The sequence below is a fragment of the Mustela nigripes genome, chromosome 1 (assembly GCF_022355385.1).
Source record: "Mustela nigripes isolate SB6536 chromosome 1, MUSNIG.SB6536, whole genome shotgun sequence".
NCBI lineage: Eukaryota > Metazoa > Chordata > Mammalia > Carnivora > Mustelidae > Mustela > Mustela nigripes.
Genome location: NC_081557.1, coordinates 267,321,964 through 267,340,623, shown reverse-complemented (window position 1 = coordinate 267,340,623; position 18,660 = coordinate 267,321,964). Strand labels below are relative to the sequence as shown.

The 18,660-nt window shown below is 36.7% G+C and overlaps 1 protein-coding gene across 1 annotated transcript in view; it reads left to right on the top strand.

Annotated features, from left to right (window-relative positions):
* Positions 1 to 16,282, top strand: part of ANTXR2 (ANTXR cell adhesion molecule 2) — a 146,338-nt gene extending 130,056 nt beyond the window's left edge. The window contains exon 17 of the mRNA XM_059385749.1: positions 14,377 to 16,282. Within this exon, the coding sequence (XP_059241732.1) occupies positions 14,377 to 14,415 (39 nt within the window). The 3' untranslated portion in view covers positions 14,416 to 16,282. The remainder of the gene's footprint in view (positions 1 to 14,376) is intronic.
* The last annotated feature ends 2,378 nt before the right edge of the window (positions 16,283 to 18,660 follow it).

Sequence of the window (18,660 nt, the reverse complement as noted above, 5' to 3'; positions counted from 1 at the left end):
ACGCCGATTTAATGTTTCACGACTTCATGATATGTTTGCGTGTGGTTAGGTTGCTCAAAATGACTACTTCCTGCTGGTCAAAACATGCAGTGATTTAGATCTAAGAATCACAATGGACTTACAATATATGCTTTTATCTCTCTCTTCTCTGTTGGTGCTTGCAAGCATGAAAAGACTCACTTTCTACCATCTGCTGTCCATTTAAAATTGACATCAAGTTCCATTCCTCTCTGATGCCTACTTGCTTCCCAGCTTAGAACAAGTCTATCCTGAAGTTCAGCCATCTCCCTCTTAGGCGAAGCCATTGGGTGGCATATAGGAAATGGGTCTAGGATGGCTTGGATATTCATGTCTCAAAATAAGCCAGGAAGACTTTTGTCCATGGAATGATGGCCACTGTTGCTTGATTGCAATCAGTTAGCAAAAACTGAAGTCCGGTTTTATAGTTTTGTGTTTCTATGTTTAGACAAGTGAACCGTTGTATTTTATTTTATAGCTTGCTAATCGTTCTGTAGTTAGATTGAATGATATTCATATGGATATCAATGTCAGTTACACATCTCAGAGAGACAGTAACTGCATAGATCGAATTCAGTACCTCAAACCCAGTAACTATTAACTCAGCAAATACTGGTAAGCCCTCAAACTGTACGGTGAACACCGTGTTAACGCATTTGCAAAATGGTGGGGAGAAAATGGTGGTGGAGCTTGGGGTCTGGGAAAGAAGAGGAAGCTGAAACTAATACTTAGATTTGTTTGTTAAAAAAAATTAGGAGGACTGCTATAATACTGAACAATTCTGCTATCATCTAGAGTCTCTTGTTTTTTGCAGTAGGGTAAGATATTGGGCTAATATTATTTTTGGCATAGAAAATCATTTTGGCTTAAAATATCAGAATTTGTTTTTCTAGGATAACTGAACATTGACTCTATATTCACCTCAGTGTATCTGTATATCTTCCTCTCCTCTCCTCTCCTCCCTCTCTTCCTCTCTTCCTATCATTCCGTCATCTATCATCTCTTTTGCACAAACTCAACTTTATTGAGTTCTGTGGACCAAGAAGCAAACTGCCCTTTGTATGCAGAAGAACCTTATTACACACGAGTTATTGGTAGTTGGAAACACTGTCATGTTTGTTTACCTATTTGAATACATCTATATGCTTTTATGTGTATAAATGTTTAAACTTTGAAAGTATATTCTTTCTGTTTGGGGAATTATGTTGGATTAATTATATCTCTAGAGATGGTTTAATATTTCCACAATTATTTTAAAAGTCAGTCTTTTTTGTTGATATGCTATTTAGGCTGGGAATGCCTGCATTGATTAAGAGGCAAAATTAATGCATGTTTAGTTTCTTTTCAAACTGTGAGCAAGGGATTCCCATTAAATGCCATTAAATTCGCACTCATCAGTGAAATGACATCTGGGTCACAGTGGCATCTATCTTTACAATATAAATCCCTATGGCTGTATTTGAAAACTGTCTGCACATAAAAGCAGGGAGAGACCTCATGCAGTTATCAGCCTCATTTTAGTATATACAGTTTAAGGTGCCACTTCCAGTTTTGTTCTCTATGGTGTAAATTTAGTAATAAATGTAGTCATTTGGCTGCTGTGCCAGCAGTCTAGAATGTAGAGGTATAATGTGAAGAATTTTAATCCACATTACTTCTGTGTTACAGAAAAGCATATATCATTTCATATCGTACATCTAAATATTAGTCTCTAATAAGCAAAATTAAATCCTGACTTTGGGGATTTGGATGTCTTCTCAATTAGATATAAAAATGACTTCACCAGTTATTTAAGATTGTTTTTCCAACATGTGATAAAAAATAAGTAAGGGATAAATTTGTTGCTCAAAAATTGAATACATCCATATGTCTTCTATTAGGACTGAATGCCTGGCATGAGTCCACTAAATACTTGCCATTCTGAAAGAAAACAATATTCCGGTAACTCATATTCCAACTAAACTGATAGGTGGATTTTTTCATAAAATTTTTTATTTATAGTCCTAGAAAATAATCTGTAGTTGTCCTTAACAATGAAGATTTGAAAACTTTACATTTCTGTAAAGTATCTTTAATTGATATTATCTATATGTTATCAATTTTAAAACTTGAAGTTTTTAAATAATTGGTTTACTTTGAAAAAGCCTTAGTTTCAAATTAGCTGGGAATTTAGCTGTCTGACAAATGACCCAAAGAACTGTGAATTCTTTTAGTTCTTTTAAGAGAGCTAGTAAAAATCTCTGTGAATTAAGTGCAGGCTGAAATCATCAACATAGTTTTAGTATTAACTTTCGAGTGAGACAATATGTACTGTTTCAGGGCCACAAAAATGAAGACTTAATTCTTAGAAACTTAGCAAGAGATACATCACTGCATCCCTAGGGTCTTATATATTAGGAAAATCTCTCAATGAATATTTTTCAGTGTTGATGATGTATATGTAAGTATTCAGGATTTCTCTTAAATGTGCCAAAAGCAGTTTGATAAGACAAATGAATTTTCTCAATGCCCGATTTCCTAGGAAAAAAATACATGAATTGCTTATAAAAGTTTTGCTCTGTGATATTAACATAACCATTATAAGTCTAGTAATACCCTAATGGAAATTAGTATTTTAATGCAGCATAAATTAATTTATTCTATTTCTCACCTAATTACACAGTAATGATGTAATATGGCTTTCATTTGGGTTTTTTTAACATTTTCCTAAATGCACAGTTCAAATATGGATTAAGTTTTCAATTAGCCATTATTTGATATAATGGTAGTTATTTGAGTTCTTTGTCTTGATATTGTCTGTTGAGTGTGTGTGTGTGTGTGTGTGTGTGTGTGTCTCAGAGAGGGAGGGAGAGACGGATGAAGGGAGGGAGAATATTTGGCACATGTGAATCTTAAGATGTTTGAAAAGTAACTCATTTAACAGTTTAACTCAATCTACTCTGAAAGAGATGAGAGAGATCCAGATGTTAACTTTGTATAATTCATAACTTTGCTTAAAAAAAAAAAAAAAGATTTTATTTATGAGCAGGGGGGAGGGTAGAGGGAGAAGCAGACTCTCTGCTGAGCAGGGAGCCTGATTTGGGACTCGATCCCAGGACACTGGAATCATGACCCGAGCAGAAGGCTGACTCTTAACCAACTGAGCCACCCAGGCCCCCCAGTAACTTTGCTTTTTAAAAGGAGGGTTTGTAGCAGTTTCCCTGTGAGGCTTTGCATGATTGGGTCCCTGCTTCCTCTCTGACCTCGTTGTCTACCTTCTGCGTTGTTCAGTCTGTTCCCGCCACACTCGGTCCCTTTCCTGTAGATACGCCTAAAACGCCTTACTCCCAGGGTCTTTACACTTGATTGCTCTCACAGGATTATTCTTCCCCAGGTAGTCCCAGTGTCATGGACTTCCTTTGAATCTCTGCTCAAGAGCTACCTGGAACACTTTTTACACAATTAAAACTCCTCTAGCCTCAGTTCCCGACACACACTTACATGTAGTGATACTTTGTACCCCCCTTTCTGTGATTCAGATTTGCCTTTTCTTTAGGCGTGGATCATTCGTAAGTGGCGCTGTGTGCTTTACAATGCATTGCATCAGTTGTTTAGCTACTAGGTATGCCAAGAGAGATCAGAGAAAGCAGGTGGTAAAAGCCTGATCCATCATATTGATTCTTCTATCAATTTTTGACATGGCCCACGTTAGTGTTTCAAAAATTTATTTTATTTTGGCATAAAATGTCCCAGACTCATCTTTTACATTTTCTGTTTTAAAACAGGAATAACCTATTCAACTCCAAAGGGCCCTAGATGTTTTTAGTAGATAATGGTATATAGAGAACACATTTTGGATATTAGGGGTGCTAATTATTATTGGGCTGTCATTGCTTCTAAGCATCTCAGTCCATAAACCTAGAAAATTAAATAGTTTTGAGAAAAATCACGAGTTTATGGTATATTTTTCAATTCCAATTTAGTATTAAGAGATTTTATTGAATATTTTAAAATTTATACTTGTATTACCTTTCTCTTAACTTGTTCATAACAGTACCAAAGAGCTTACTTATTTGCTCTAACCTATTAAGTACATAGCTACACATTAACAATAAAATAGTATTAATAAAATTAAGATTGATGAATGAAACAAAACATTTCTTTGCTGTTCTATTTATCATTGGATTATATTCTATTATTGATATATAGTCAAAATACTGTTTTAGTCATTTGAAATAATTTTTTTCTGGGTATAGTTATGTATCCAATTCATTTGTTTCAGTTTGTTTCCAATTCTTATATCTCTGTATTTCATTTCTATCAGTTCTGTCCTTCTTTATTCTGTTTCTCCTTCTCTGCTCTCTTTTGGGTTAACAGAGTAATTTCCTGGAATCCATTTCTTGTCCTCTCTTTCTTAGCTATATTTTGGTGCAAGTTTTTTATGGTTGCTCTGGAAATAACAGTATGCTATTTGAACTTGTCACAATTTACTATCAAATAATATAATAGTTTAAAAACAGTATATAGGGTGCCTGGGTGGCTCAGTGGGTTAAGCCGCTGCCTTTGGCTCGGGTCATGATCTCAGGGTCCTGGGATCGAGTCCCGCATCGGGCTCTCTGCTCAGCAGGGAGCCTGCTTCCTCCTCTCTCTCTCTGCCTGCCTCTCTGCCTACTTGTGATCTCTGTCTGTCAAGTAAATAAATAAAATCTTTAAAAAAAAAATAAAAATAAATAAATAAATAAATAAAAACAGTATATAAACATTACAGTGGCCTAATCCCCATTTCCTCCCTGTGTGCTTTTATTATCATATATTTTTAATTCTGCATATGTTAGAAATTCCATAAGGTGTTATTTTTGCTTTAAGTAATCAGTAATGTCATAAGGAAATTTTATTTCTTTTATATATTTGTATCTCTTGTTTATTCACACATTTACCCCTCTGTTTCTCTTTATTTCTTCCTGCAACTCTAGATTTCCATCTAATGTCTTATCTTTTAGTTTCAAGAGCTTTTAGCACTTGTTTTTGCTGAAGTCAATTCCAGATAAATTGTGTCAGGTTTGCTTATCTTAAGATGTTTCTATTTTGTGTAGATTTTTTTCCCCTTTTTTAGACTCAATTAAAAAAAATTCTAGTTAGTTAACATATATGGTAAAATTGGTTTCAAGTGTAGAATTTAGAGATTCATCTCTTACATATAACACCCAGTTCTCGTCACAGGACCTACCCTCCCTAATACACACTACCATTGAGCCTGTCCCCTGCCCACCTCCCCTCCATCAACCCTCAGTCTGTTCTCTATAGTTAAGAGTCTCTTATGGTTTGAAGAGTCTCTTATGGTTTGCTTCCCTCTCTCTTTTCCCCATTTCCCTTATGTTTATCTGTTTTGTTTCTTAAATTCTACGTATGAGTAAAATCTTATGGTATTTGTCTTTCTCTGAGTGTTTTATTTCACTTAGCATAATACACTCTAGTTCCATCTGCATTGTTGCAAATTATTTTGCCTCCATTCTTGGAGGGCATTTTCTCTGAATATGGAAATTTAGGTTGACTTCCCTTTCTTAGCCCCCATTTAACATTTTTGGGGGAGTTCCATTGTCTTGTGCCCTCCACTGTTGCTGATAGAAAGTTGGCTGTCCTGCTTATGAGTGTTTTCTCTCTATATACTGTCTGGTGGAGGGTGATAAGGGACAGAGAGGCATGTTTTTATGATATTCTCTGTTTTTCATAACTTTTATTGTATGTTCCCTGATACAGTTTTTGTGTATTTATCCTGCTTGGGGGGTCACTAAGTTTCTTTGATCTGTAGGTTTATGCCTTTCATCAATTCTAGGAAGTTCTCAGCCATTATTTTTTTCAAGTTTTTCTTCTCCATTATTTCTCCTTTTCTTCTAGGACACCAATTATTCATTAATCCATTAGATGTAGCCCCACTAGTCTCAGATTCTCTTTAGTTGTTTTTTTTTTCCTTTGTTTTTCAATTTGAACAATTTCTGTTCCCCCTACCTTCAAGTTCAATGAGCTTTTCTTATGCTGTATGTCTATTTTTACATGAATAAAAAACATTATTCTTTTTTTCTAAGATTTATTTATTCATTTGAGAGAGAGTGTGTGTGTGTGTGGCACACAGTGAGGGGGCAAAGAGAGAGGGAGATAAATCCTCAAGCAGACTCTGTGCTGAGCACAGAGCCTGATGTGGGTCTTGATTTCATGTCCCTGAGATCATGACTTGAGCCAAAATCAAGAGTCACACAATCAACTAACTGTGCCACCCAGGCACCCCACAAAACAGTATTCTGCTATTACGTTTTCCTCTCTAGCTATTCCATTTCATTCCTATTTATAGTTTCTGCTGAAATTTACCATATTTTTATGCATGCTACCTATCTTTCTCACTAGATTTTTTTTATCATAGTTATTTTAAGTTTTTTTTATCTATTAACTGCAGTTTTGCCCATATTGACTGTGTTTTCCATTGATTATGGGTCATAATTTCCTGCTTTTGGTGTGTACCATAATTTGTTATTTTTTGCTGGTACATAAAAAAAGACTAGATGACATTTACCTCTAGAAACAAATATATCACTTCCTCTGTCATGTTACCAATCTGTAGCTGAGCTGGATCACAATTTGTTATTTTCTTAGTTCACCATTGGCTTAAAAATTTTTGAGGGAAGTGTCAGGGATTTCTTTTCATCAGAGCTCTCTTCCTCTTTCATGCTCTCTCTGCTTTATAGCCCACCTGTAAGCTCTTTTGACTGCGGGGAGTTGTCTTTGCTCTCCAGCTGCTGGTATTGCATTCCCCTCACTCACACTCTTTGCCACTTCCTACAGCTTGAGGGACCAGCTTCCATATTGATTCCTGCCTATAGCCTTTGACTGGCCAATGCCTAGGCCTCATTAACCTTGGAGATTTATCTCAGTTTTTCTGTTCCTAAGTTTCAGCAGGGTGCTGCCTTATTATTTTAAAAGGTGCTGGGTCCCTCAGGGTTATTTTTCTCAGTCCTCTCATTCTCCAAACCTTTAGTGAGCTGTTTCCTTTCCCTTGGGGAAGGTCCCTTTGGAGAGGGAAATATATCTTTTCCTTCCTGACTTTCTCCCAGCTTTCAATTGATTACTTCCATACTTCCATGTTCTAACAGAAAAGCTCATGTACTATGGAGGGATCGCTCTGAGATTTCCTGCCATATTCTCAGTTTTTGGCAGCATTCTGATTTGCTCTTAGTAAAGGCTATTTTAGTTTGTAGGGCTTTCTTTTTATTAAATATTTTTTTGAAAACAAAATATTTATGATTGCATTTGATAGCATATAACAAGATCTACTAAAAGATCTCATTTACATCTTTATCAACTCCACCCTGGGCCCTCCTTCAACCTATCAGTAACTGTTTTTACTTTTTTAGAGAGCACCCTCATTCTTTTTAACAGCTGCATATGATTTATAATATTCCATTATCTATCTGTATCTTATATTTATCTTGTCTATTACTGGTGGATATTTGGATGGTTTTCAGTCTTTTGTTATGTACCCATAATGCTATACTGTGCATATACAGAACTTACATACTGTTTTTCTATAGCTAGAAGTTATATTTTGACTTTTTTTTTTTTTTTTACTGTTGGTTTAAGACCAAAGATATAATTAGTGCTCTGAGATTAGAAAGTAGAAAATTATTCCTACATTACTTATGAGGTGTCCAACTAAAATAATACATGGAATTCTGATTTTACATATATAATTCTTTTGGGCATCTATTTTCATTACAATGTATCATGAGGCCCAAGAAGGTATTTTCAACAATATTTTTGGAAAGCTGTCAAAATTGTATATCTATATCTCTTACAAGTAATAACTTTGAAGGATCAATTTCATATCTAATTATGAGGTACGAATTAGATAGTTTATTACCTTCCAATTGTATGCCTGAATCTCAAGAGAAACTAGGAGACCGACCTGAATAACATTTCCCTGAAGTAAATGTTAACAGTATGTGTGGAGTCACTAAAATTTTGCAGGTGTCATAATAGAATGAAAAGGGTAAAAAAAAATTTGAAAGTAAAATTTTCAAGCAAACTCAGCCCTTCATGACATCTACTGTATATCCATATGGTGTGTGGTCTCTGCTGTAAAATGGGGCATTTATGCATTGAGTTTCCATTGCAAAAGAGTATGTGGAAATTATATTTCAGCTCAAAATCTTGCACTTTTATTTTGAGTAGAGAATATAAAGATTATCTCATATTATATATGTGTGTATATATAATTGTATGTGTTTATATATAAATCGTGTGTTCTCTCTCTCTATATATATATTTCATGTATAGATGGAACTCTGAAAGAGAGATGATAGTCTATGCCCTTTCTTCAGTCTTGTACCTTCAGTTGCTGTAGAAAATCTCCACTTAAAGTGCATATTGTATCCTCAAGTTGGCATTCTTTCCTGATAATCATGATTTCCAGGACCTTTTGAATTGTTTTGTGTCTATTTCTATATATCTGTGCTTTGTATACAATTTTAAATTTAAATTGCTGTTTACAGTTGCACAGAGCATGAAGGTTTAGTAAATTCTTTTTAGAAGTAGAGATATAAATAAATCAGCTATCTGTGTTTGAAAAGTCTACACTAAAGTGTAGGTGTGTGCTTTAGCTTGTCAGTGGATATTTATGAGGTGAACGTAATACTCTAACAGTTATAGCAGTGAAATATATCCTGTGCAGATAGCTAGTAAAGGAGTTCATAGGCGTTAATGCCAGCAGAATTTTAATGCTCAAGAGATGGGAAATGTGGCGCTTGCTCTGGCTAACACTACTATCACTGGCTACAGTGAAAATGAATAGGTGAAATTGGTTTTCAAAAACTGTAATAGAGTTGGGGGTCTGTATACTTAACCAATAGCAAATATGTCAGTTTTTACAGTTCCCTTGTTTTTATCTCTTGTTTAGTTAACAAGCAGAGCAATTAACAGCATTAGACAATTTTATTTTGGCTCTCAATTTCCCACTTTTGTGTATGAGGAGACCCAAGAGAAGGTATTGCCAACAGCGATTTCTAGAGAAATGTCAATGAACTTCTTGTTCTAATAGATACTTACTAAATGCCTGAAAATCGCTTAAGTAAAGCTAAAGCTGACAGATTCTGTGAATTTAGACTTTGTTATGACCAAAGTTTTATTTGTGATTTATCCTTCATACATTTTTTTCCTTCTTAGGCTAAGGGAAAGTAGATAATGGAGTAAAGCTTCCTCACAGAGCTCTACTCTAAGAGATGAATTGATATGTTAATGCATTTCAGGTTTATAAAGAATGAATCATAGTACACCTGTTTTTTTTAAGATGCCAAAGAAAACAAGGTGAAACTTTTAGTTATTAGACAAAGGTTATTTATGCTTATAGAAGAATTTTGGGGACTTTATGAAGAACATTATAGTTTTAATATGGTTTCATGTATAAACTTTAAGTTCATATTAATTATCTAAGTTAACTCAGATTAAGTTCAAATCATTTGACATCATTTGACATAGCTATCTGCAGAGTACCTCATTAAGTCCTACGGGAATAAGAAAAGGAAACAGAAGGGAAGTAGACATGATGTTTTCTTTTTGTATAAGATAGAAGTTGAGTTAATTCCTTTGTGGGAGGGTTTTGAAGATTTAGCTCAGTACGAAGTCTTCATGAATAAGAAAATTGAAATTTCAGAAAGAAATACGTATTAGTTTACATTTCCTTACACCTGGTCTACTTCTAAGGAAGTCTTAAGAAGAAAACCTACAATAAAACTTCAGAATAAAAACAAAGAAATAATTGTGGGCAGAAGTCAAGATCCAGCTATACCAGAAAGTGAGCACTAAGGGTAGTGGTAACTTCTAGAATATCATGCGGCCGAGCTCTTTGGAAGTCAGCTCACAATGAGAAAGGCTGAGCTGTGGTCGCCTTATGTAATACAAAGGAAGCAGGTAAACTTAACGGAAGTGAGGAGCTTTTTCTAGCCGACTCGTAATTTCAGTAGTTGGTCCCCTAATAACTATGTCCTCAGCAGCAATTTTCCAAAATAGAAAATTCTCCTTATAGGAACAGAAATCATTTGAGCTCATTATGTGACCAGAAGTTGAGGGAATGGTGTCCTAGATCTAGATCTAGGAAGGCCTTTCTAAAGAAAAGTAAAGAAACCAAGTCTAGGTGTATGAATTGTTTACCCGTGACCTGACTTAACATAGGCATGAAAATCTTGAATAATAGTTATCTTAATACATTTTGATACAAACAAAAACAAAATCTTATAGTGAATTACGCTTTTAAAGGTAGGTAAGGGCAGAGTTATTTGAGCCAAATGAGGATTGAGAGGCTTGTGTCGTGCCTGCTCCTTCCTCTCCTGTGCACTGCGCCGGCCGAAGGCACCCCCCAGGGCACCTTGGAGAAGTCACTGGTCTTCATGGACTTTGGTAGGAAAAAACCCAGACCTAGAGAGACGGCTAGTATTTCACTTAGAACTTCCCTCTTGAAGATAGTTTTGCCAACTGATCTGGAGAGAAGGAATTCCAGAGTTACCACGATGAGTACCTGTGGCATAAATATTCTACACTATTGGTTGAATAGAGAAATATATGCTCTAGATACCAGGGATATGGTTAGAAAGATTGATGTGGTATGAAAATTGAAGAGCTGCTCTCTCTATTTATTTTTTAAAGATTTTATTTATTTATTTGACAGAGATCACAAGCAGGCAGAGAGGCAGGCAGAGAGAGAGGGGAGGAAGCAGGCTTCCTGCTGAGCAGAGAGCCCGAAGTAAGGCTTGATCCCAGGACCCTGAGATCATGACCTGAGCCGAAGGCAGAGGCTTAACCCACTGAGCCACCCAGGCGCCCCAACTTATCTATATTCTTATTTGAATCAATCTCAGTCTGCATAGCACTTTTGAGATAGGCTGTGTGTGCACATGTATATACATATACATGTGCACACACACACATTTTTTAAAAATTAGGTTGCTGTTTGTGGCCTGAAGTGTTTGACCAGGCTTTCATGGAAACTCCTAGAGCTGCATATCATCAGAGTGAAAACACTAACTGTGGGTTATAAGGTATTCTGATCACCGGCTATGTCACACCCGCACACTCTCGAGTAGGCTTGCATTCAGATGGCTCAACCAGGATGTTCAATAAGTACAACCCAGAGATGAGTGAACAAATTGGTCTATGGGAACGTGGAATGCTGAAATGCTTGGCACAGTTGGTTGTCGGGAGTGTCCCCCGGAGAAAGTAGGTTACAGATTCCTCTGGGAGGAAGATCCCTGATGGAATACTGAATAAAAACTCCCTTCTGGCCAATACTTCCTTTCTTTTTTTTTTTTTTTTAATCATTCCATTTTAATCTTTTCCTTTCTAGGGCTACTCTCTTCCAGTTTCTCTAGATTTTCTTCTATCCTTTCCCATGGCTGTATTTTCCTCCTTTGTAATCCTTTTTCTTTTTCAAATTTATACTTACTCTGTCTTCCTGTTTTTGAAGTTAATCACTATGTATTCGTTCATTTATGTGTTTACCATCCATCTACTCTCGTTTCTAAGTGAGGATTTATTATGCGTGTGCTCTGTGTAAGGCACTCAGTGACACAGACAAGGTATGGATAATAAGTACCTGTTTCTTATTGAGAGTTTACTAAGTGCCAGGTAGTGTACAAAGTGTGTATTAATAGATTAATAGGAGTCCTAAGAATAATAGATCCAATTTTTATTCCTCATTGTACTGATGAGGAAACTGAGGCACAAGCTATGAAATGAGTTGCCCATGATCACACAGTAGTTAACAAGTGTCAGAGCTGCGATCCATAACTAGGGCTTTGGAACCCTTAGACTTAATCACTATTATCTTACTTTTTTAGATATTCAAGCTGATAGTTAGGATAGTTACGGTATAATGTGGTTTGGCTGTAGTGGAGATGCCATGGAAGCTTTGAGGGAAAGAGCTCCGTGACTGGGAGAACATGGTAAAGCTTAACAGAGGAAGTAATTCTTGAACATAACTCCTTCAAGTTACCATTTTTTGGATTTCTGTAAATTAAAAATACACCCCCACATTATCAGCTCTTGATAAAAAAGTGGAAAATACCGAATCCTTGATTAGGAAGGGAAAGGTATTTATTTACTTATTTATTTTGGTGATGGTGTGTGTTAAGACACAGGAGTGGATGTTGCTTTTAACAGGTGTTTTTAGTACTTGCGTCAGTAGACATTTGATGGCTGATGATCAGGACTTATTCCCAAATTTTGTAAGTGTGTAAGTAAGCACCTCAGAGTCAAACTCAGTAGGGTTTTCTTCATTTGGGTTTCTATGTCTATAATTAAACCACATCAAATGAAATGAAAAAATAATTAGGTCTGACATAATTTAGACATTGAAGTGATTTTAAGAATTCAGGTGAACTATGAATCTCATTTTTAAAAACTATCCAGTTGCTTCAAGTAAGTGAATCTGAGTCACTAAGATTAATCTGGTGTATAGAACAAAAGTGGTCAGAGAAGGAGCCCTATATCTACATTTAGTTAATTAGTGATGACAGTCAAATAAAAGTAGAGATTCATGATAACTTTTCAAAATTGTGCAGAAGAGAGAAAACCTTTACTTTTTTAGGTCCATAAATATACAAGAAAAAGATGTCATTAATTCACGTCTATGCAGCTGTAATATAATTCTTCATGGATTTGTTGGATTCTCAAAGGACTCCAGAAGATCATATTTTTAATGTTCATCACTGTTTTCACAGGCATAGTTCAGATCTATTTCTTACTGCGTCTATAGTTAGACTATTGTGGCTTAGAAGCACTGTATTATTGCTTTGCCCAAATATTTATTTATTATGTCATTTTTCCTACCTGTCCCCCTTGAAAAAAATGTTTAGAGAAGGGGTATGTAATGAAAATAACATTTATAATGTTCCTATGGCTTTTGGTAATCATACTTAGCTAATTTGGAGAAGAGCATCTTTTCACTTGACATTCATTTTAACGATCTTGTTTGAGGGTTCTAGACAATACAAAGTCTAGTCTGAGGGCATGACCTGTGACCGCTGCATTACTGAGGATTTGGACCTCATTCTCAGGTAGTCTTCTCTCTGCTTTTCTCACACCCTTTTGCCCAGATATTATTTGTAGACATTAGGTACAAGATAAGTAATAAAATTGACAACTAGAATAATATTGTCTCCAAATTATTAAGAAGACGTATAATTTGATGAATGTCTCTGCCTTTTAGGAAGAAGTTAATGGAAACTACTTTACTTTTTTGCTTTTCTCTTTCTTCATTAATTTCTGAAAGATCTAAATTTATTGAGCAGACATTTTTGAGAGGAAAATGGACCACAATCCCATTTTGATGTTTTAGGCTTTCTTCTCCAACAGTATTTGTTGTTCCTTTTGAATATTCCCATGGATTGGCTTTCTAAAATAAACTTAATTGTTCACAGTTAGAGAGAAATAAAGAGAAGTTCTAAAATATGAAGTTAGAGAGCAGGTAGTAAGACAAATAGGAGAATCTCAGTAAGATGATACTCCTTACCCTAAAGTAGACAGTGGTACGCTAGCTTTTGGCCTGTTGAGAAATCTGGATGTGATTTATGTAGCAGAGGCTATCAGCAGGGTCATACCAACGAGAGGGAAGAGGGGATCCTTTATCACTAATTGAAAACTTTTTCAAATAATTCTTGGATTTTTTACAATTACATATGTAACAATGTGTCTTTGTAACCTTTCTTGAAGTGCTAAGGAGTTGGAATGACAAAGTCTCTTTAAAACTGTGGAATGTAAATAAATAGTCACCTTTCGGGGAGGACATGTAATGATGGCCTGTAGTTGTGCACAGAGAAATGGTCAACAACAGAGGACAAGTTCTCTAAGTCTTTTGCAAACCGGTTGTGAAATGCAGTCCCAGAGCGATGCCCTGTCTTTCCGCTCCCTGACTCTTACTACCTCTCAAGTGCATTCCTCACATATACATTTTAGAAGCATCAGTTTTACATCAGTTTTAAAAGCACCAGATTGCATAAAGGAGTACTTTCATTTAAATCCATTATAGAAGGAAACATAGGGTTTGGCTTTGATATTTTTGTTGCTGAGATAGTAATGCAGTACTTTAAATAGCAATAACATAGTTCTATTTTACAGAGTTTTTTACACTCTAATTTTACCATACCATTGTGTAGATGAACTTGCTGTGGAAAAGATCTGAATGAACTACCATGCTTTGACCCAGGGGGAAAAACTTGACTTTGTAGTTCATCTTAACATTGACCTGTTCTTGCATAATACCTAGAAAACTAGGTATTCTTATGCTTTTTATAATTGCTTTACTAATTCAATCATGATTTTTTTTTTTTTTTTCATTTCTAGGGCCGGTGCATAAACTTCTCCCGAGTTCCATCTCAGTAAAAGGAAAGCAGGAAGACCAAAGAAGATATGAAGATACATCTTACACAACTGATATCCAACCAAATGAGAAAAAAAAAAAAAAGTGAATTTCAGAAGTTTTTGGAAGAACAGCTTTCTTCCTTTCAGTCAGGAAATGTTTTCTCTGCCTTCTGCTTTGCTTGCACCAAACACTTTTAAATACTCGTTCTGCCATCTACATGAGAGTTGGTGAAACCCACTGGTAACTCATGATTCATGACATTGGACATAAAGACTCATGTTAGTCTACCTGCTATGGTTTATACAAGAAAGTTCATTGGAATGTGGAGAGGAGGAAAAAGCAAAAACAACAGCATGAAGATATCAAAACAGGGACCACAGAACAACGGGCCATGACGGGTCTGCAATGGAGAGAGGAGTGCTTTACATGGAGACACGGCACTTGCATTTTTACATCGCAAGATTGTCCGCCACAGGCGGAGTATGAAATTTCCCACCAAGCCAAGCAGATACGGGAGTCCGTTGCCTTATAGCTATGTCAGATCACCAAATCCTCCCCGGTCCCCTATCACACTGTGCCTTACGGGAAGCTTCTGACTGGAAAATCTTGTCATTCTAACACTGAAAAGTGCACACGCATGACAAAATGTAGACAGGATGCCTCAAGGTATTGGTAGCAAGCAAGATTTTGCCCTTTAGTTGTTGAAGACACCTTTCTTCATTATGCACTCGGGAAAAGAAGAAAATTAATAGAGCGTTATTACACAGGAAGACAGCCTCTAACCAGAGGTCTTGAGTGGAGTTTAAGGGACTTGCGCTTCGAGAACTCGTCCCCGGGAGTGGGGATTTACCCCACTCTCTATGTTTAGGGTGTAGTAGCGCATAAAGCATTAATAACTGTAAACACACCGGTAGTTTGTTTTGCTTTAATTTAAAGGAAGCGGTAACCACAAAGCTTCCGCTCAGGGTTTTTCCTTCCTCCAAGTCTCCAAGGGCTCTTCAGCGTCACAAGCCAGCAACTCTCTTTGCATGAAAATTTCAAAGTTTAATTAATATAATTAAAGGCAACAGCAAGCAGCAGCCTGTGAAGATTTTGCTCATCTTTTTTATGCCTTTTGACATTGAATGACCTATTACTGTGTGCGCATTCCTTGGATCTTGAGGGGCACTCTACCTTGGTTATGAGTCAGTAGAGAAAAAAAGACCTCCTCTCCTCAATTTATACATTAAATTTTCAGGAGGGCCGGCCACCACAAAACATCGAAATGTATGTATTATAATTTTTTAGAAAAACCACCATCGTGTCACGTCGACGATGCCAGGTTATGTTAGCGTGAGCGGAAACACTGGGGGGGAGGAAGAAGGCAGCCGCTGAAGAAGAAAGCTCAAATGATCCAGTCACTTTCGATACTGTACTTCAGATGCGAAATGGATATTCGACTCGAAACCTGACAAAACCCGCCTGCTGTGATGTGAACTGGGATAGACAGTGACCAGCGGCTGGGTCAGTGGGATGTCTCCCTGCGAGCACACAGGCTTATCAAGTGACACTAAAAATAAGTTCAACCACCATCACGTTGGAAGGACGGAGGCGAACGTTTCGTGTTCGGTGGGCATGCGAGTGCACGAGACCGAAAGAGCGATTCGGAGCATCCCGGTATAATTACCCCCATTGTGCCCTTAATGGAAATTTCAGAGGACGGGAGTGATTCTGTTGGTTGGTGTCCAGATTTGTGGCACGGCTCCAAGAAGCCTTACTCACACACACAAATATATATATACATGCATATCCTCTAGCTTGAATCATTTGCTCAAGTTTATTTATGTCACTGGCTGGCTGGATCCAAAGTCATGTGTCTCCATATTCGTAAATAAAATTTTACCTGTGCCTCTGCGACCATGTTATTTAAACCTACATAAGCTCAAGCTTTGTGTTTGGCTAAATATAGAATTGTCCTGGTTCGTTTCGGGATAGAATTATATTCAGTTCCAAGATGTTGCTTATGGTCACAAATGGTACTATCGCCATTCGGTTATCCATGCGTGCAAGTGCCCCTTGGATGCCTGATGCACGCCTAGGGAGTTCCCATAGATCTTTGCTCAACATTTGCATCTGAGACAGCGTGTATTGCTGTTTTCCCAAATTGGCGCTTCATTTCTGATCCGTGCACACCCATAAGCGGTATTTAAAAGCACCAAAGATTCTTCAGAAGCTACGGCTTTTTCTTGGGATTTGTCCCCTGGAGTTGGTCCACTATCATACGGCATTGGTGTGGCATTTCGATTTTGCTGCACGAGCAATTGTGAGTAGACCTCTGTCCTCAAAGGACAAAACAGCTTTCCGTGAAACGTGAACATGAATAGGTTTCCAGTTCTAATGCCACCAGCAAGATCTCTCAGTGACGAGGGAGAGGCGATGGTCTATATGTAGACTAAGAAAGCACCATTCGTAAAGTTCAAAGACAGATGGAATTTCATTGCACTAAAGAGATGAACCAGATCTATGCTATTTTCTCTCATTTTGCCATCTAACATGTAGAAGAATTTGCTTTGAAAGAGTGCTGTTTACTCACCAAAGAACTAAATCAAAAACCTCTATGCCCTTAAACAGGAAAGTAAAAGGTTAGAATAAAGCTATTCCTATAAGTTTAATAACATTTTAAATTTTTTATAGGGAGAAATAGTTCCCGTTTAATTTTCCGGACCTAATGTCAGTTGAGATCTACTTTCCGTGTGTAAACGAGGAAATCTTCTTCCGTGATCCATTTGTGTTGCATAAGGTTGCGACAACAATTAAGTGGGAAATGACTCCTAACTTATGTGTCTACTCTGCCTGGAAAGAAAGTTTTGAAGGCATCTATATATATTTCATAACAATGTCTGTTCTTTATGGATTTGATCCATAAATATTTATCTATCTGAAAACTTTGATACTTGGAATGTTTTCCTTAAAGCATTTGGTGCTCCAAGAAAAAACATTTGGTGCTAAGAGTTGCAGCACTGATGCCTTTCCCCAAGTTAATTCTATTTTAAAAATTTATATTTCATTCCCAATGAGATGCAGAGTAAAATTTGAGACCCTCCATTAAGTAGGGAGCAGCATCTGTCTCCTATAGATAATTCTTATTTTGACAAAAATAGAGAAGGTCTAAGCCTCCTATATTTAAAATTTTTTGAGAAATGATTTGCTTATATTCCCCCTGAACTTTATTCGAACCATTTTAAATGATAAATTATTCAATATTTGTTTTTCTAATAAATCCTTACTGCATGTAAGATCTGGGTGTCTCTGTGAAGTTAATAACTTTACTATGTAAATATCACTGACCATTGTTTACTGCTCAGAGGCCATGTGTGAGTTTAGTTTTAAAATCAAAACACGGTCTATAGTATGGCCAAAAAGTATTTAAAACATTTTTGATTGATCCATTTCCATGCATCTTTTTTGAATTTTAAGAGAGCAAAACGTAATTAGATGCCATAGACAAGGATCGTAAAGCACTTTCCTCCTCCATGGCAAGACCATGCTTAACTTTTGTTAGGTCTTGGACAGCATCGCATTACTTTAGGAAGTTCATTAGTGTTGTATTCCTAAACAAAATTTGGTAGGTATGTAATTCGGGGGAGAAATAGAGACATTATTTTAATACGAAAGGAAATGTGTAATCTGGAATCGGAATAAATGGTGCATCTGTCATGCATTTAAAGAAAAGAAGGGGCAGGTGAGGCTAGAGGGTGTCTGCTCTCAGATAAAGACGCTGAGTACTGCTCCGCGTTCCAGTCCGGGGTTAGAGCCGTACTTTGCTTAGTGAACTTCTACGGCATATTTCTGAGAACACTTTAATTTTGGTATATTCCTGCACTTACTAGGATATAATTCAGTCAAATTGACCAAAGGAAATAAATTTTGAGAACTCATAATGCAGCAAGCCCTGTGCTATTTTTTTAAAAAATAAACTTTATTTTTGTACTCTTCTGCCAAAAGAAGATGCTGTTTAAAAAGTGCACAGTAGAAGGTGCAAATTTGTATTAAATGTGCTTGTTCAGATTACTTTACAAGACCTATATTAAGGTAATGTGGGGTGTGTGTGAGAGAGAGTGAGTCACTGTGATGTGCTACATACATATCCTCCTAGCTTAGGAAACAGGGGACGAATGACCTAGCCCAGAGAGCTGGCCACCACTCACTTGCTGAAACTGAACTGATCAGCTTCTCAGCCACAGACGAGAGATGGACTGGAGGTGTCTCGAGTTCCTTCCAGCTCT